The sequence below is a fragment of the Lepisma saccharinum genome, chromosome 2 (genome assembly GCF_977018435.1).
Source record: "Lepisma saccharinum chromosome 2, izLepSacc3.1, whole genome shotgun sequence".
Lineage (NCBI taxonomy): Eukaryota > Metazoa > Arthropoda > Insecta > Zygentoma > Lepismatidae > Lepisma > Lepisma saccharinum.
Window position 1 is genome coordinate 180,097,428 of NC_139230.1, and position 18,325 is coordinate 180,115,752.

An 18,325-nucleotide genomic window follows, 5' to 3' on the forward strand; every position below is an offset into this window, starting at 1 on the left:
CAACTTAAGGTAGTTCAGAATATTCATAAATTTAATGTGTACGTATTCCATTGAAACTATACTATCTATTGATCAAACTTTTATTTTTAAACATTCACAATTTCTAATATGAGATAATGAAAATATAAAATAGCTGTTACTTAAATCACAAAATCAATTTTTCTCATATTCTTGCAGAATTAATAAAATTTACATATTTTTCAGTCTTCAAATATTTATACTACACGAGAGTGTTTTGCATGTGTTTTCTATATGACATTCATGTATGAATGCAGAATGTGTGTGTGCATTTTTGTTTCTCAAACATGTGTAATTTACTTACAGGTATCAATAGGACATATTGTGCCAGGTGGAGCTGCTGACCTTGATGGCAGACTGTGTACAGGGGATGAGATTATAACTGTGGATGGGCAATCTGTGTTGAGTACATCACATCATCATGTTGTTCAGCTTATGGGGAAGGCAGCTTCAAATGGGGGAGTTACTTTGGGTATAAGGAGAAAAATATCTACTCAAGGTTAGTGTTTGATATTGCATACTTTCATGAGCATAATTTATGTGGTTGTATCTGTAGTTAAAGTACAGTAAATGTCATTTTTTGTACATTAATGCACATCTTCCTGAATATTTTTCAATTGGTAAGCATTCATGAAATCAGCCTGTCATTTTCTTTCTCTGGTTATTGTGTCTGATTATGTGCATCCACTACATTAGTTTACTCTTGTTAGTAATAACACAACTAATCCCCTGTGCATAAGGATACATGCATTCCATATTCAAGGTTACTGTGCAGCAATTTCTGGGACAGGAATAGGATATTCTCAAGCGAGTAACATGTTATTAATCTGCAAAATGCCCTCCTGCTGTTCTATTTTTTGTGATTTATTAACTGCAGTGACATGCATACAAAACAAAGGACCATCTGCATGAGTGTTATCCTCTGCTAGGTGGAAATATGCAAGCAATGAAGTATATCCAGTATAGAGTGGTCACAAAGTAGGCATCCCCTCTCCCTTTATTTTTGGCTGTGCTATGAAAATTATGTTCTCCATACTGATGTTTCAGACTCAAAACATCAGGTAGGTGTCCCAAGTGTTTCAAGTGTATCTTGGCATTTTCACATGCTCTTTAAACTGTAGGTCCAGTCCCGATTAGCCTTCCTGTACATGAAGTGGCCTTAAAACAACAAATCAATCTATCAAAACAGTTGACAATCACACAAGTGGAAGTTTTTTCACTATATCCTCCCTCCTTGAAAGTATATACCAATTTGTACAACAATGTCTGACAGCCTGTCAAAGTTTGTTCGAAGTCTACTTATGCAAAGATAGGCTAATCGGGACTGGACTAAGTGTAAAATGTGGTCTGACCACTGGAGATAGTGCGTGGGAATCCTTGATTACAAAGTGACAGCAATACCACTATGTCATCAGGGAGGCCCTGATGCCAATAGTGTGTGCAAGGCTTTGTGAGAGTTTTATCTCTCTTCAGGGCTTACTCCATCATACATTGACATCCAGTGTGTTCTAGTTATGCTCCAATATTGCTAGTTGTTCTATTTAACAATTACACCAATTATATTTCTGTGTCAGAAATAAAATTCCCTCATAAAGTGCCTTCATATGGTTATTGTGCCACCAGAATGTGGCCTGTGTAGCAGCTGAAAGGTGGAATTGGATGTATGTAACTAATTAAATCATGCATATGAATTTATTTTAATTCAAATATTTCACCATCACAAGTGACATAGTGATGTATTTTCGTCACAGAGTGATGTACTTTCGTCGCAGATGATGTTGGAAATATTGCCCTTGTACTGCCACACATTTTTCACATGTGTTGTTTCTTCTGCACAATTTAGTTTTCACATGAGAATCTTACATAAAAATGTTTTGTTCTAAAGGGCACTTATGTTGCGGCATTACAACAACACTAACAACACTTATTAACACTTAACACATGGATTTACCACTTATCACCTTAGCAAACTACACAGGAGGGAATATAAATTCTTCATCAACACAACACATTGCCCATATGAAAGCAAATACTGACATCACAGCAGACAGGTAGACAGATGTGTGCCTTGTTCCAGTGGCATGGACCTGTTCTCAATAACATGTTGTTGATCAGAGTTAGCTCTATTGATGTGTTCTGCAGTGTGCTTACCAAAGAGAAACTTGATGAAACTTTGGCTTGAAAGCTACCGAATTTGCTATAGGCTTGAGTTGAGGGTAAATGTATAACCATCTTTCCTGGCAAGCGGCATGCTTCCAGTTGCTATATTGCAGAATAACCAAATGACATATCAATAATTTGACTTTTAAGTATGCTTATCTTTAATCATTCAGTTCAATTTACAAATCACCTGCATTTTCTGTTTCATTTTTTTTCTGTGGAAGAAAAGCTACACTAAATAACAAAAATACAAATATTGTACATATTTTTCCTGTGAAAAATTATTTTATTGTTCATTTTTACATAATATAATATCACTTACAATTTATCACAATTTATGTGCACAAAATTTGAGGATAAACTTTTATCCCCAGATATCCAAAATTGTCCAAGGTCAGATGTTGGATATCCATTTGATGTAACGGTATCTCGGAGGGAAAGTGAAGGATTTGGCTTTGTCATCATATCATCTATAAACAGGGCAGGATCAACAATAGGTATGTATATATCACAATCAGAAGTAGGAGTGTTGATTCATTCAATAATTTGCATTTATCAGACGCTACTATCATTTAGTTGGCAATTTTTATTTTGCATCTTTCATAATTTTGTTATTAGTAGAGCCACATATTTATGGCAAATAAATATCAAGATTTCATAACAAAAACTGGGTATATTTTGGGATCAAAAGCAGTATATAAAATGGCATTTCAATGTTAAAATGGTGAATAAAAACGTAAATTTGATTTAAAAACTATACTTATTACAGAAAATTAATATTTCCCTTCTAGTAGCATATGTCAAATTCATAAATTAATTTGTTTAATATGGAATAAAGAAGAAATCCCTCAACAGTGGAAAGAATCCATAATTGTTCCTGTGTTTAAAAAAGGTGATAAAATGAACTGCAATAATTGCAGTGGAATTTCTCTACTCTCAACAACATATAAAATATTATCTAACATTCTTTTAACAAGACTTACCCCATATGCTAATGAAATTATAGGTGATTATCAATGCAGATTTAAACGTAACAGATCAACTACAGATCAAATTTGTCACATTAGACAGACACTTGAAGAAAAGTGGGAATATAATCAAAATGTCCATCAGCTATTCATTGATTTCAAAAAAGCATATGATTCGGTCAAAAGAGATAAATTATATAATATATTAGTAGAGTTTGGAATACCTAAGAAGCTTAGTATGATAAAAGTATGCACCAGTGAAACAAAGTAAAATTCGTGTGGGTATTAATGTGTCTGACAAATTTACAATTCATGATGGGTTAAAACAAGGAGATGCATTATCTCCATTGCTCTTTAATTTTGCCTTAGAATATGCTGTTAGCAAGGTAAGAGAAACTAAAGAAGGAGTAAAATTAAATGGTGTGACTCAGTTGTTAGCATATGCAGATGATGTAGACTTATTAGGGGATGATATAAATACAATTAGAATAATGCTAAAATATTTTTCAAAACTGCTAAAGAGATAGGTTTGGTAGTTAACAAAGAGAAAACTAAATATGTGCTTACAGGCCGAAACCAAGTGTTAGGTAATAACCAAAATCTGATTATTGATAACAACTTGTTTGAACCAGTTTCCAAATTCAAATACTTAGGATTAATATTAACAAATGAAAATTATATTAAAGAGGAAATAAAAAGTAGGCTTAATTCAGGAAATGCATGTTACTTCTCTCTTCATAAACTTTTGTCTTCTCATTTAATATCTAAGAAACTAAAAGTTAAAATATACAAAACAGTAATTTTGCCTGTAGTATTATATGGGTGTGAAACTTGGTCCCTTACATTGAAAGAGGAACATAAATTGAGAGTATTTGAAAATAAGATCCTTAGGAAAATATTTGGACCTAAATGGGATGAGGAGACAGATGAGTGGAGAAGGTTACATAATTTAGAACTACATAATTTGTATTCATGTCCAGATATTATTAGAATAATTAAATCAAGAAGACTTAGGTGGGCAGGCCATGTGGCACGAATGGGAGAGGAAAGAGGAGTTTACAGGATTCTTGTTGGGAAACCTGATGGTAAGAGACCTGTAGGAAGGCTAAGACAAAGATGGAGGGACAACGTTGAGATGGATTTAAAGGAAATCGGTAGGGATGGAAAGGAGTATATAGATCTTGCTCAAGATAGGGACAGATGGAAGGCCTGTTTTGCTGCAGCCATGAACGTTTGGGTTTAAGAAGGCTAGAGAGTTAGTCTTCTAGTAGCACATTTATATAGTTGTCAGAGTACTAAGTTTATTCCTGTGTAAAGGAGTCAATTTTTTATTTCTCAAATATTTACAACAGAATTAATATTTTTTTGTGATTTGCATCAGGATTAATCAATTTTCTGCAATTTACATACCTCATAGGATAATTCAGTCCTCATAAGGCGTTGCTTCGGTAAATAAACTCTAAATTTCATGTTTGAGTTTATTTCACATTTTGCCGTTTGCTTTGCATCATTTCATAAATAAATATGGTACCAAAATGCACCTCACACCTTTCCATAACATGAAAATAACATTACAATGTTTTTTTTTTTTTTTTTCACATTTTGTGTTTTCGTCAAATATGATATATATACATGCCCCTAGTTATTAGTTTAATGGTAATAAGGATGAATATTGATTTCTGGATATCAGAGGATCAATGGAGAGACATGCATCATGCCTTAACAAGATATGAATTCAAGACACCTTATTTCGCAATTCATTATGCTAACCACTTCATTATGGAAGACTAGCTTGAGAGTTTTTGTCAATATAAGTCAACAAGCTATATATAGAAACACTAGAGGGGAAAAGTGGCATCCATTCTTGATACATTTTGAGCAGTGAGCACACAACCTGTAAGTGGACAAACAGGCTTAACAGCTTATAGTAGCACAGACGTTAACAAGCTGTGCATTACAGCTAACAAGAAATACAGTACTTACATATTATGAAGGCATTCCTCTACCATATAGAGGAGTTGTTTACCTGTTGCAGTGAAAAGTTGGAGCAGTATAAACTGATAGTACACAACTGACAGGCATGTTGCCTTGAGGAACTTCTTTCTGCTCAGAAAGATCACTCCTTTGTGACACAAAATACCTTGGAGAATTAAATAATTTCTTTGTGCTTATTCCACACAGTTCCGATAAATATGCAACTGCAATATATTATCTTAAGGTCTTATTATTACAGGCATGGTTTAAACTTGCACGATCGTAATAGAGATATACTACTTGACTCTGCTCAACCTAGATGATATAAAAACCATTGCAATTCCCGACAATTTTCAACCATTGATATTTTTTTTTCAAATGTATTGGCTCAGCCCTACTTTCAACATGTGAAAATTTTCAACCCAGGAAAATTTATAACATGTTGCTTTATTAGGATTATCAACATTTAATGTATAATGAGGGGAAATGTAATGCCACTCTGATGTTTTGAAATTCTTATTAATTTTTGTTCACGATTCTTGAACTTTATATACATAATTATGTTTCAATTACAAAAATATTGTAATAGGAATAGTCATATATACCAGGTGTACAAAAAATAGTGTCCTAGTTTTGAACCTCTGTTATTTCATACATATTTGGCATACAACAATGATATATATATTAAACGAAAGAGTAACACTCGCAGTTTATATTGGTTCACAAGTGTTCAATATGTGACCCTTTTGTGACCAGCACACATCCAAACGATAAGACAGCTCTTCCCACACTCTAACAAGCATGTCTGTAGTGACTGAGGTTACAGCTGTTCGTATTCATTTCAAATTGCTTATACCAACGTCTTATGCTCTTCGCAAGTGGAGCTTCAACATGGAACTTCGCATGGAAAGCACGCTGCACAGATATCAGTGATTCACATTTCGTAAAGTTCAGAACACAGAAGGACTTCTGCTCGGGGCTCGCCATCTCGCCTATTCTATTCCTTTGCTATGCCAGCGTCGCCAACGTGGAAAATGGAGAACTAATGAACACCAACAAAATTTCAAACATTCAAGTCATTAATGAACACTGTTCACGTATTCTACAAGATGTTATAACAATTTAAAAGTAGGACTTTTTTTTTTGTACACACTGTATATATATTTTTTACCAATATAAAGTTTAACTTTACAAATTTATGTTACTCCATGGATACTTTTTATCAATAGGAGTGAAATTTTACCAATATCCGTCTCGCTAAGATCATTAGGTGCATATTATGCATTTTTCATATAAGTTCTTGAAACAGACCTGTAATTTTTTTCTTTGGAAAACAATTATATTTGTCAGATTTCCAGTTTGTAGAAAGTAAAAATAACACATGTACCCAGGCTTATTGAATTTTTGAGGATTTTGTTTACAGTTTTGTATCTGCCTAACCTTAATTGTTTTTTCTACACAGCTTGGTAAATGGCATATCAAATTCACACCCCTCAGTGGAAAGGGTGTGCATGTATGTAAATTCTAAGTGCTTTTGTGTGTGTGTTCTAAGCATTTTTTTCTGATCAACAGGCAGAATTATCGAAGGAAGTCCTGCTGAAAGATGTGGCCAGTTGCATGTGGGTGATAGAATTTTGGCAGTAAACCATATAAACATAATGAGTCTACACCATGGAGATATTGTTAACTTAATCAAAGACTCAGGGTATTCAGTCACACTTACCATTGGGCCTCCTGTAGGTAAGCATTAAAGTGTAAAGTGTTCCAAATGTAAATCTTGTGTGACATTTTAAAGATATCACCAGGTTGTGCAAAGAGTTGGTTCCACATCGACCAACTCTTTGCACAACATGCTGGTATCATTAAAATATCTTGACAATAGGATAAGTGCTACACTAAAAGATTTAGAATATTTTTCCTTGTAGAGACAGAAAGTTCCTTTGAGCATTGCATTTATAATACTTAACCCTTAGTACGCCGCACGGTCTGACGAAAGTAAGCCCAGTGTCGCCGAGGCTTTGAGCGGGAAATTTGAATTCGTATACATAATGGAGAAAAATCGTAATAACTCTGGCACTATGGGACCAATCTACTTCGGATAACTTTTGTTTTGCAGGCAATACATCGGTGCATGCAACCATGTAAAATTTGGATGCCCCAACCGCGGGGGGGTTACGAGCGAGGGCTGCATCCCCCCAATTTCAATGAAAAAAAAATAAAAATGTGGAGTTTGCCCCCTCTTCTCCAGCTACTTTGGGGAGAAAACCTGAACTTTTGCTTTTTTTTTCAAAGAATGGACCTTCCGCAACAGAATGAAACTTGATTCATGTTCGTGGGTGCAATACAATTTGAATAATAAGGCAAAACGTAATACTCTAGCGAATTTTAGCCAATTTGCATATTATTCATAAAATTGTTATAACTGACACTATGGGACCAATCTACTTCGGATAACTTTTGTTTTGCAGGCAGAACATCAGTGCATGCAACCATGTAAAATTTGGATGCCCCAACCGCGGGGGGTTACGGGTGGGGGCTGCATCCCCCGAATTTCAATGAAAAAATCATAAAAATTTGGAGTTTGCCCCCTCTTCTCCAGCTACTTTGGGGAGAAAACCCGAACTTTTGCTTTTTTCGTTCGCACTTGCATCTTGTGTAGCTACTGTGAATCTATTTCTCCCTTTTGACACGGCTCTTTGTGGAAATATGTCCGGAAGGAAACGTTTGTGCGTTAGGGAAATCGATGAGATGTTATATGATACGAAGTGTTTATGGTGAGGCCTTTGTTAGTCCTAACAGAGGAGGGAGGGAGCCTTTGCAATCCTTTCTTTTGTCTATACTTGTGGATAGACACACGCTTTAGACTCATGCTTTTGGCCTCTGGCTATCGTCAAGCTTCATTGCATTTCTAACATAGAGCCGACAGAAAGCTGACACTGCCAAACCTCATCCAATCCCCTCTCTCCTTGCCCTACCCCCCCACCCCCCGCCACTACTTCAGCTCGATCACCAGGTCTAAACACAAAGAAGAATGTGTGCCTTATCAGTACTAAATCACAGCGTTGGAAGCTTGGAGGAAAACAGCATCGTAAATACCAAGCATTTATTGTGTCTGTCAACTGAAGAGCGAACACGTGTTTGGGTGAGCCCAAACACGTGACATATTCCGAGAAAGGAGGGGGTGGGGGGATTTGGAATTTTCGAAACACGATTGCAAATTATGTTCCCGAACGAACTGTCAGTGTTTCAACCTCAATATACAAATATAAGTGTGGCAAACCCTCGATAATTGTATCTAAAGCTGTTTGTAACATATGTGTTACAGCGGCTACAAGGGACATACTTTTTTTGTAACATATGTGTTACGGCGGCGAACTAAGGGTTAAAGGTTGACAACAATTGCATGTAACTTGTGAGATAGACCTGGAATAAAACAAGCCAACCAAGCAAACAGCCCATTGAGGGCCAAGACCTGCCAAGTGGCTTTTCATGTATCGTGTCCCCATTGCCACTGTTTTCTGGCTTATGGGACTGGGTTCCTCTAGTATTGCGTTAAAGTATAGCTACCCCAACTTTCCTTGCAATGCTGGTGGAGCCCTGACCAGGACTGTTTGCACAAAAAGTAAGAGCTCAACCATTAGGCTACATGAAAGTGTGAAGACCTGGATTGCTTAGAGTTATAATTCTTCACCAGCGTGTTAGCTGAATATTGTAAACTCTTCAGGTAATGCTGAAAACTGTTGTGCTTTCTTTGCCTGAAGCAGTGAAATTGTGAAGAATTCTTGACTAATCTCATGTGTTATAATAGATTACAAACACTATAGATGATTATAAAGGTCTGTGAACTTGCATGTGGTATTTATTTTCTTGCATCTAACAGTCTTCCACATAAAGGCATCCAGAACTGCAGATTGTACAAAAAAAATAATTAAACACCTAGTAAAGATTCTTTTTCCACAAGAAGGATTTTTGCAGGAAGATCAAAACATTGGATACAACGAAATGAACATCAAATGTAAATATATGTATATTATTATTTATTAGGGACGGGCCTATATTAAATATTTGCTGATAACAATAAAGTACTGATATAAAATTTACCGATACCGATAACCAATATTCTACCAATCCGATATACAATTCCAAATGGTCCTTGAAGAACCTGAATAGTTCATTGACCTCCTTAATAAATGTTTGTTTCCAGGTGACTGCAGTGCGAGAGAGATTGCATATTTAGACATTGACTTTTTTAAAAAGTAGTGTATGGAGATTATCCATAAAAATTTTAACAAAACGGCAGAATTTTGCACTAAATTATAAAGATATTTATGGATATATCAAATCAATAAAATAATCTGTAATTTTACCGATAAACTGATATGCCTATATCAGCCCATACCAATAGATTGGATTGAGTTGGTGTTTCAAGTCCACTTTATGCGCAGTAAGGCTGATCGGGACTGGACCTACAGTTGAAAGGGATACGAACCACTACGTGCCTCCACCGGGTATCGAACCCAGGACACCTTGATTACAAGGTGACAACATTACCACTGCACCCGATACCAATAGAGTATTGATTAATCTGTCCCATCCCTATTACTGTATCAAGTGTGTATCATTTAAACTTATTCAAGCAGTAGGAAAACTTGTTTCAGTGACCAAGCAGGTATGTGCAAAACTCATCTCTGCAGGCTAATTTATCTGATTTTGAGAGACTGTTCTCAAGCAGCTTATTCAGTCTCCACTTAACCTGCAAATAATGAACTTTAGTAAAAATATCCTCTGTACTTTATTATTGATCTTCATTTTTTTTTTTTTCAGATGATGCATCAAGTACAGCTTCAGCCTCACAAAGGGTAAGTATTAAAGTCCTTGTAATTGCATGATTAATTTGTTTTTGCAGTTATTCGCAAAGCTATGCAGACTATGCATATGATATAAAAGAAATGCATGGCACATTAGAGGTTTTGATATAGAATTGGAGAATTAAGAGTATCCCTATAGGTATCTGATAGATGCAGAAGGCTTCACTGGGAATGCTGTCAGCATGTGGCATATGGTATCTTGTGTATCTGACGTACACTGCAAAATGTAGCACTTGACTCAGTTTGCTAAAATGCAGTTTTATCTTCTGCAATTAGCAATTATGAATATCTATAATATTGAACAGTAAAATTTGCATATTGCTTTAATAGCTTGTGCAACGCATGTGAGATGGTTGTTAATTATTTTAATATGTGGTAATCTTGTCATGAAGCAAGTCATCTTTGCAATTCTTGTAAATTTGTTTCGCCAGTTCTGAATAATGGGTTTCATTGTCACTTAATGTGCTCATTGAATACTGTAGAATTTGAGCACATACGTTTGCAGGAGTGGATTTTCTGACCGAAATCATCCTTTGCAGTAACCTGTAATTTATTAGTGTGTTGCTGCATAAAGTAGTGCAGATTAACTTAATTTGACGGATGTACAGATTACTGTTAATAAAAAAAATAAGAGTATTGATCCAAGAAGCAGAAGTAAAGCATTACACATCACTGCAGCTTTTCGTGAGTGGTGTGTTTGAGTACATTCAAACAGTTCCTTGTGTTGACCCAAGTTGCATCATCAGTTTGACGAAAACTTGAATTTTAAAGTAGCCTTCATATCTTACATTGATTTCTTCGTGGCCACTTAGGGTTTAAGTCTGTGTTGAGGCTGTATATCTAAAAGCAATTACGATAATTTTTTTTAAAAAATCATACTCGTGTTGTGGTATGTAAATCAGAAGTTGAATATTTTTATAGTTTGAATTGGAACCTTGGTCAGTGTCTTTTTGATTTGGTATGAATGCCTGAATGTTTGCAAGGTAAATGTTGCAGCATGCTATACTTCAATATTCCATCTTGAGTCAGTAAGTTAGATTCTGTTCGTTGATCTGTTATGGTACATGTTTGATTAATGGAAAGTGGGCTCGTGTTGATTTGTTGTTGTTTTGGAATGAAATCTTTAACAATTTCCATAACATCTTCAGCTAATTCTCTTGTGGTTTTCTTCATTCTTTTGCTGCTGCCTCATGTGCATAGGTTTCACCAGCCTGATGAATCCCTGAAATTTTCCAACACTCAAAGAATTCACTCCACTGATTCAGACTATGGCAAGGTTTGTATGAGTTGGCAGGGTTTTAGATCTGTTATCTGTGTAATAATCATCCAGGTAAATGTTTCATGTTTTGCTGCTGTAGTGTAGGTGCTGATCACTTAATATTTACATAAGGTATAGTTGTAAACCTTAAATATTCCTCTGCGCTGCCACAGTGAAGTGCATTTTAATAAGCAACTTACTAGAGAGGAAATAATGTAGGCAGAGAGGTTGTGTAATTTGAATGTGTGATTCATCAATTTGTGTCTTCTCAGAATGTGTGGACCACTAATTCTTCTAAATTAATTGGTTGATGGAACATGGGATATGAGAGGGGTGGTCAGTTTCAATTAGCATTAAAAATAAACTGATGGACGAAAATTACTGATACTTCTTTATTGAACAACTGTTTCTCTTTTTTGTTCTGATTTATATAAATATCTGCAGTAGTCACGGGATGCCTTGAAATGAGTAAAATTGAATAAAATTATTTAAATTCAGTGTTTTTGTAGAGCTGTATAGTCAAGTCAGTAGGGTGTCTTGATTGCTATGCAGGGGACCCAGGTTGACTTTGATCAGGAATGTTTCTGTCCCTGTATAAGGAGCCACAGTGGTGTAGTCAAGTTTTGCATCTAATTACTATGCAGGAGACCTGGGTTCGATTTCTGGGGTGGGTCATATAAGTTCAGATTTTTTTCATCATTGTACACTTCTGTTCACAAAAAGTGGCACACTCGTTTGAGTTGAAGTCCAGCTTCATGACCGGATGTACAGCCGAAGTAAGTGTTTGGAAAGCAGCAGTGTTGCTTACTATCAATCAATTTAACCATATGCAGGGAATTTTGTGTCTCGGACTCAAAGAAAAGGGCTAACGGAAAGATTGCAGCGTAAAAATTAATTAACTGGATTTTCCACGTTTACAATCAAAGTAATGTAAATGTGAAATATTCCTGAAATTTATTTTAAAAAGAAACACATTTTTGACGTTTGTGATGAAGTAGTTATCACAATTGGTTAGAATGCGAGGGCAAGGGTTCGAATTTGGCCAGAGCTTGGGTGTTCTTTTTGAGTCTCTCTTCATTGTCGCAAGTAGCTGAAAATGAAAGAAAAGCAACACTAAATAACGAAATGGAAAAAAAACTCAAAAAGAATAAGCGAGACAGAAATAGTGCTGTTGCAATTCCTGAAAATGAATGCAAAAAAAAATATTTCGGAAATAGTGTTATTGTGTCCAGGAGAAGACTTGGAAGAATAAATAAACACCTTCCCACACACTTTGGCAAACAGAATCACAAAGTTGGCACGGAGAAAAATTAAAGTAGAATTCACGCATAATTCCCGGAGTCAATAATTCACGCAGAATTCCCGGTGAGTAGCCACCCTGATACAGCTGTGAAGACAAATCTAGTTAACCAACGGCACATATTTTTATTTTTATTTTAAACTATTTATTTCAAAATGAAGAGTCATTATAATGGAATCTACAGTGACATTCATTCATTCGGTAAGAATTTTACGAGAGTCACAATTCTTTTTTTGTGCTCCATTACGAAACCAACGTGCACATGTAAAACGAGTAAAGCCAGACAATTTTTGTTTTACAAAAGTTCCATTCATTCTTAAAGTTAAATGAGAGGACAACCATTAAACTTATTTGTAATAGCCTGGATGACTGATGGGGAAGGGTACCTCCTCTCATGTGCTCCCCTGGCTACGACATAAACTCTTCTTCCTTTAGGATTTCCATAATTTTTCCCATCGCATATTTAGTGCCAACTTTGCGATTCTGTTTGCCAAAGTGTGTGGGAAGGAGTTTATTTATTCTTCAAGCCTTCTCCTGGACTAGGATAACACTATTTCTGAAAGATTTTTTCTTGCATCATTTTCAGGAATTGCAACATCACTATTTCTGTGTTGCTTTTCTTTCATTTTTGGCTACTATAGTGGAACCACGAGCAAAACAACCTGCGCAGACCCGCGAGTCCTGTGCACCGTACCCCCGCGAGTAGGGGAGGGGGAGAGTTGACCATGCTTACTTATGGTCAGAGGTGGAGGGAAGAAGGGAAAGTTGCGCGGGGACTTCTCGTCCCAAGGTTTTTTTCCTTGTGGTCGATCTATATGAAGAGAGACTCAAAAAGAACACCCATGCTCAGACCAAATTCGAACCCTTGCCCTCGCATTCTAACCAATTGTGATAACTACTTCATCACGAACATCAAAAATGTGTTTCTTTTTCAAGTAAATTTCAGGAATATTTCACATTTACATTACTTTGATTGTAGACTTGGAAATTCAAGTTAATTAATATTTACGCTGCAATCTTTCCGTTACCCCTTTTCTTTGAGTCTGAGAGACACAAAATTCCCTGCATATGGTTAAATTGATTGATAGTAAGCAACACTGCTGCTTTCCGAACACTTACTTCGGCTGTACATCCGGTCACGAAGCTGGACTTCAATTCAAACAAGTGTGCCACTTTTTGTGAACAGAAGTGTACCTACATAAAGTGGTTCTGGGGTCCAGCCACCCTCAAATAAATGGGTACCTGGGGCTACTGGGGGGGGGGGGGGTTACAGTTGACTGTGCTGATCACATCACCTCCAAAAATAGTAGAGATCGAGAATGTGTTGGGCCCTACCACTACATCCCCCCTAAATGGTATGGTGAAATGTACCTTTATCTTTACTATGTCCCTGTATAAAGTGGCTCTGGTTATCATACTTCTTGTCAGATGTTACCTGGGGAAGGGACAGAGGCATCCAAAGTATGGTGCTGACCACCTCCACTATGACTTGAGATGAAAAGTGTGTGTGGAGCTTTACCCTGTGTTTGCCTTCATGGCATGGTTCATTGCACAGTGGATGGCTTTACTTTCCTACCTTTTTTGTGCTACCATTCAAATCTGCTTTGCAAACCATTGTCTTAAATATATGCAAGTGGGGAAGAAAAGATAGGCTGGAGAGCCAGGAGGAAATGGGATATTCATATTTAACAGTAAGAAAATTACATAGAAGCTTCAGCGAAAAGTACCGGGTTGAAGTTTCTACGTAGCATATTTTCTCTGTGTATACCAAATTGTAAGGCAATAAGAAAGGTTATATTTTGCAGTGTTAGGGCATTATCAGATACAGAGGTAAAGCCAGTATCCAGACTAGTCCGGTCAGATGAGGTGTAGATTGAAAATCATGCACAGAAGGTGGTGGTACTTTAACCAATAGTATTAGTAGTTAATTGCTGTTTGTTTGGTGTTCAGAAGGTGAACAGTCCGAGATGGCAATAGTTGTATGTGGACAGGAAGATTAGGATAGGCTGCATGTTACAGGACACTGAATGCAAAGATGATGATGAGGTCATTGGGCAGCCGTATTGAGACTTCATGGGTAGTTTCAATTAGGGATGTCACGAAACTGGAAATTTACTAAATTTCCTGTAATTGCCGAGATTCCAATATTATATTATCAGATCCACAATGGCATTTCTACAGGGTGTTTACCAGTCAAGAAAAAGCCAAGAAATCAACAGGTGGGTCAAGAAAAGTCAAGAAATTATGCTTGTGGTCAAGAATTTCTGCTTTTTTTTCACAGTATTGTTGTATGCATGTACTGGGATTTGATAAAATTGAATATTTGGAAATCTAAAATTGTATTATTAAAAATATGAAAGTACTGTGGCCATTCCCCATCCAGGATGAAGTCTGAAGCATTAATTTTTTCACACAAATAAAGCAAGTCTAAATCTCTTGTTAAAGTACAGCTTCAATTTTCATCTTAACCAGCCTTGTGGTAGGAGTTTCTCGTTCATTAAAAATATCTATTTTCTTAATTTCCAACTATACCTAAGTAGGGGACGATTAAATAAATGTTTAGATAAAGGTCAAGAAAAAGGAAAGAAAGGTCATAAAAAAGTCAAGAATTTTGGATTTGTTATTTTGGTAGACAGCATTCCATGCATTTAATGCACACCCTGGTTTTTGATGGGAAAAAGCAGCAAAGTAATTATATTTCATATACAGAGCATTCCCTGACATTCGCTACGAGACTCGGCGGCAAGCAGCCCGGCATCAGCGCTTGTCTTTCCCATTGAACGGGTCCGCAACAGTCGCTTATATTAAACGTCGTAAAAAAGTTTAGAGTAACAGGGTCAGTTCTGAATAAAAGTGGAAAGAAAAATGGGGAAATAAAGTATACAAAGACAATCCGCACACCATCGTGAGTTAAAAGAGAGTATTGTACGAAAAATCGGGAGAATTACAGTAGACGAATTTGCACGTGTAAATGCCAATTTCCTTCGGATATGCCAAGAATGTGTTGCAGCAGAGGGACATCATTTTCAACACCTTCTGTTGTCAAGGTTAGTACACAATATGAAAACTGTAATTTTAATTACAGACTCTAGCGATTGTCACTGACCCGTTCACCGGGAAAGACAAGCGCTGATGCCGTGCAGCTTGCTGCCAAGTCTCATAGCGAATGTCTGGGAATGCTCTGTATAATGCACAGTATAATTCAAGTTCAAGAAATGGCTATCTTAGATGTAGGTTGTAAAGCTGTTTCTATGCCAATCAAGAGCAAATGACTTCATATTTATTCAATGAGTTACCTGTTGCTATATGGATCAATAGGAGAATATCCTATTGTGTATACAATGAGTTGCCACCTGCCCCCTCTCCCTCCACTGTGTTCAGTATCCTAAAGCTTTCATTTCTGTAACCACCTTGTTTATTTTGAAGTAGAAGAAAACTAGATCAAAATTATGTTATGGATGGAAGTTATTTTCTATTATTTCTCACCCGACAAATACCACTGATTCACATCCCATTCTGCCAGAATGGAGCCGCTTTTCTCTGTGTCGTAAAACGTTCAGTTACAAAATGAATGTTCATGGGAAATAGCAATTTCACTTTTGTAGTGTGTTTTTTAAAATTATTATTACTAAAATACAGTCAACTCTCGATTCTACGACCCCGGGTATAACGACCCTCTCGAAGTAACGACCCTTTTCCCGGGAACCGTGAAAAATTTGGAAAAATAAAAGTTGAAAAATTGAAGGAAATCGGCCGAAAAATGCGTTGTTTTTTTTTCCACTCATTCCCTTTACAAGCGCTCTACCGCTCACAATTAGGTCTGAACTAAAAATAGACACCACCACACCATGCTTGAGTGATATCCAATAACACTTGATCTCTGCCCTCCCCTCCCTCAAGTGCACCAATGTTACCCCCCACCTGACTGCCTCTACCCAACGTGCCAGGCTTGTTTTGCCACGCTTGCTCTTGGATACGTGAGAAGAGAAGATCGATTGTGCTTGGATATTATTTTAAATCGACTTGACTTGTTTTCTTGTCCTAAGAGCTGCTGAAAACTCGCGGGGGAGGGTGGGAGCAGCCCGAAATGACTGCTGGACTTGCAGTCTTTGCCAATGTGTATGGCAGGTGAAGCTCTTTCATCGATAAATACACCACCTTGAGAGATAAGATCGCAGGAATGTTCGAAAATACAGATGCGTGGTGCCTGGAAGTCTGGCCCATCTGTCCAGCTCTGACCTAGAGTTCAGCAGGTTCCCGTGAGTGAGCAACTCTCGGCCTTGTAGCCGACAACTTCCGGTAACCGCTTTCATTCAAAACGTGTTCTTTGTTCCCTGCAACACTTCATAAAAAAGCGAAACTGTTAGAGATAATCAAAACCACATAGGTGAACTAAAGATCGTCAACCCGCTTAATACGTTGTCATCCAGGTTTCCACAAAAGTTTACTTCGATCTTACGTGCATCATAACTCCCGTTTCCCACTTCATACGTTTTCCCAATTGTGTCGATGTCGTAATATCTGCCAAAAAAGTGTTCCGTTGGCTGACTAACTTCTCCCTCTTTTCCTGTCAGCAAACGTAAGGGGGGGGGGGGGGGGCGATGCAGATTGTTTCAGCCACGATTTTCTTGCTGATGCGGGCTGATTACAGGCGAGGGTGGAAAAGGAACTACCCCTCTTCCTTTTCTTTGACGTCTAAAATGGGGAAACCAGTTCTGGATATATTCTTGAAAACGAACAAAAACCATGAACAAGTAAAAAAAGTGACCCTCTACCCTTTCCCCAGCTCATTCTCCGCCACTGGTGTGCACGGCAATGTTGATAATTGCAGATTTCAGTTTTTATTTATTATTATTATTACTTTTTAATGCTGTTGTCTGCATAGGAAATATTGCCCGTATTATTGTCTGTTGCATGGTAAAACGTAAAGCAAGGGTCATTTCTTTCTTCTTTACACTGCTGTTAAAAGTTCCGTTTTTGACAGTTGCGTTATCTTTAAAATGCTGGGACTTTTCTCTTCCGCCACCTGTTGCTCGAACTTCCAGCCTCCTTGTTTTTACGATGCAGTTGGCGCCAGTGTTTTGTCTAGCGTCTGCAAAGCTCTTGCTTGCCGATAACAGTGATGACTCATCCAGGGCGAAGGAAAAAGTTATTGTTTTGAATCTCGCAAAGCTGTTTTGATTGGATAACGAAATTGGATCTCCAGAAAAACAAGAGTTAAAATAACTTCATGTTCTGCACCTTCTGATAAGCAAATCTGTAAATTTAATTTGCATCTGCTTTTCTTCAGAACCATTCATGTGGAGGGGAAATAAAAAGTGTGTTCAATGTAGGAATGGTTCGCCGAGACTGATTAAAAATACATTATTCAAGGGTTTGGAGGGGTGGGTGTTTGACATCGAGAATACTCCTAAATCCAACATTAAATCGTCGATTAAGGTGAGAGTAAATAACGATCTACCATTTTGATATGTGAAAATGTGCAGTTTCATAAAGCTTGTTTTCAGTTCATTTTATGCTGATGGGCTAATCGGGACTAAATATACAGTTTAAAGTGAAATTCAATTCCAAACCCGAATGATTATCGACTGCCACACTGTTTAATGACTTGTCCTAGAATACGCATTGGGTGAAAACAGATCGCAAGTTGCACGTTTCCTTTTTCACGCTGGATTATAATGCAAGTCAAGGAAGGAAAGGAAGGAGTTTGGACTGCTCCCTTGAATGGGGAAGGAGGGTGAATGACGTTGGTTGAAGCAAAGAAAAGCGACTTTTTTTT

The 18,325-nt window shown here is 37.0% G+C and overlaps 1 protein-coding gene across 4 annotated transcripts in view; it reads left to right on the forward strand.

Annotated features, from left to right (window-relative positions):
• Positions 1–18,325, forward strand: part of Magi (membrane associated guanylate kinase, WW and PDZ domain containing protein magi) — a 180,583-nt gene that overhangs the window by 137,263 nt on the left and 24,995 nt on the right. For all 4 annotated transcript variants that reach the window (XM_083117760.1, XM_083117762.1, XM_083117764.1 and 1 more), the window contains 4 exons: positions 325–517; positions 2,553–2,675; positions 6,693–6,860; positions 9,945–9,979. In XM_083117760.1, the coding sequence (XP_082973886.1) occupies positions 325–517; positions 2,553–2,675; positions 6,693–6,860; positions 9,945–9,979 (519 nt within the window). The remainder of the gene's footprint in view (positions 1–324; positions 518–2,552; positions 2,676–6,692; positions 6,861–9,944; positions 9,980–18,325) is intronic.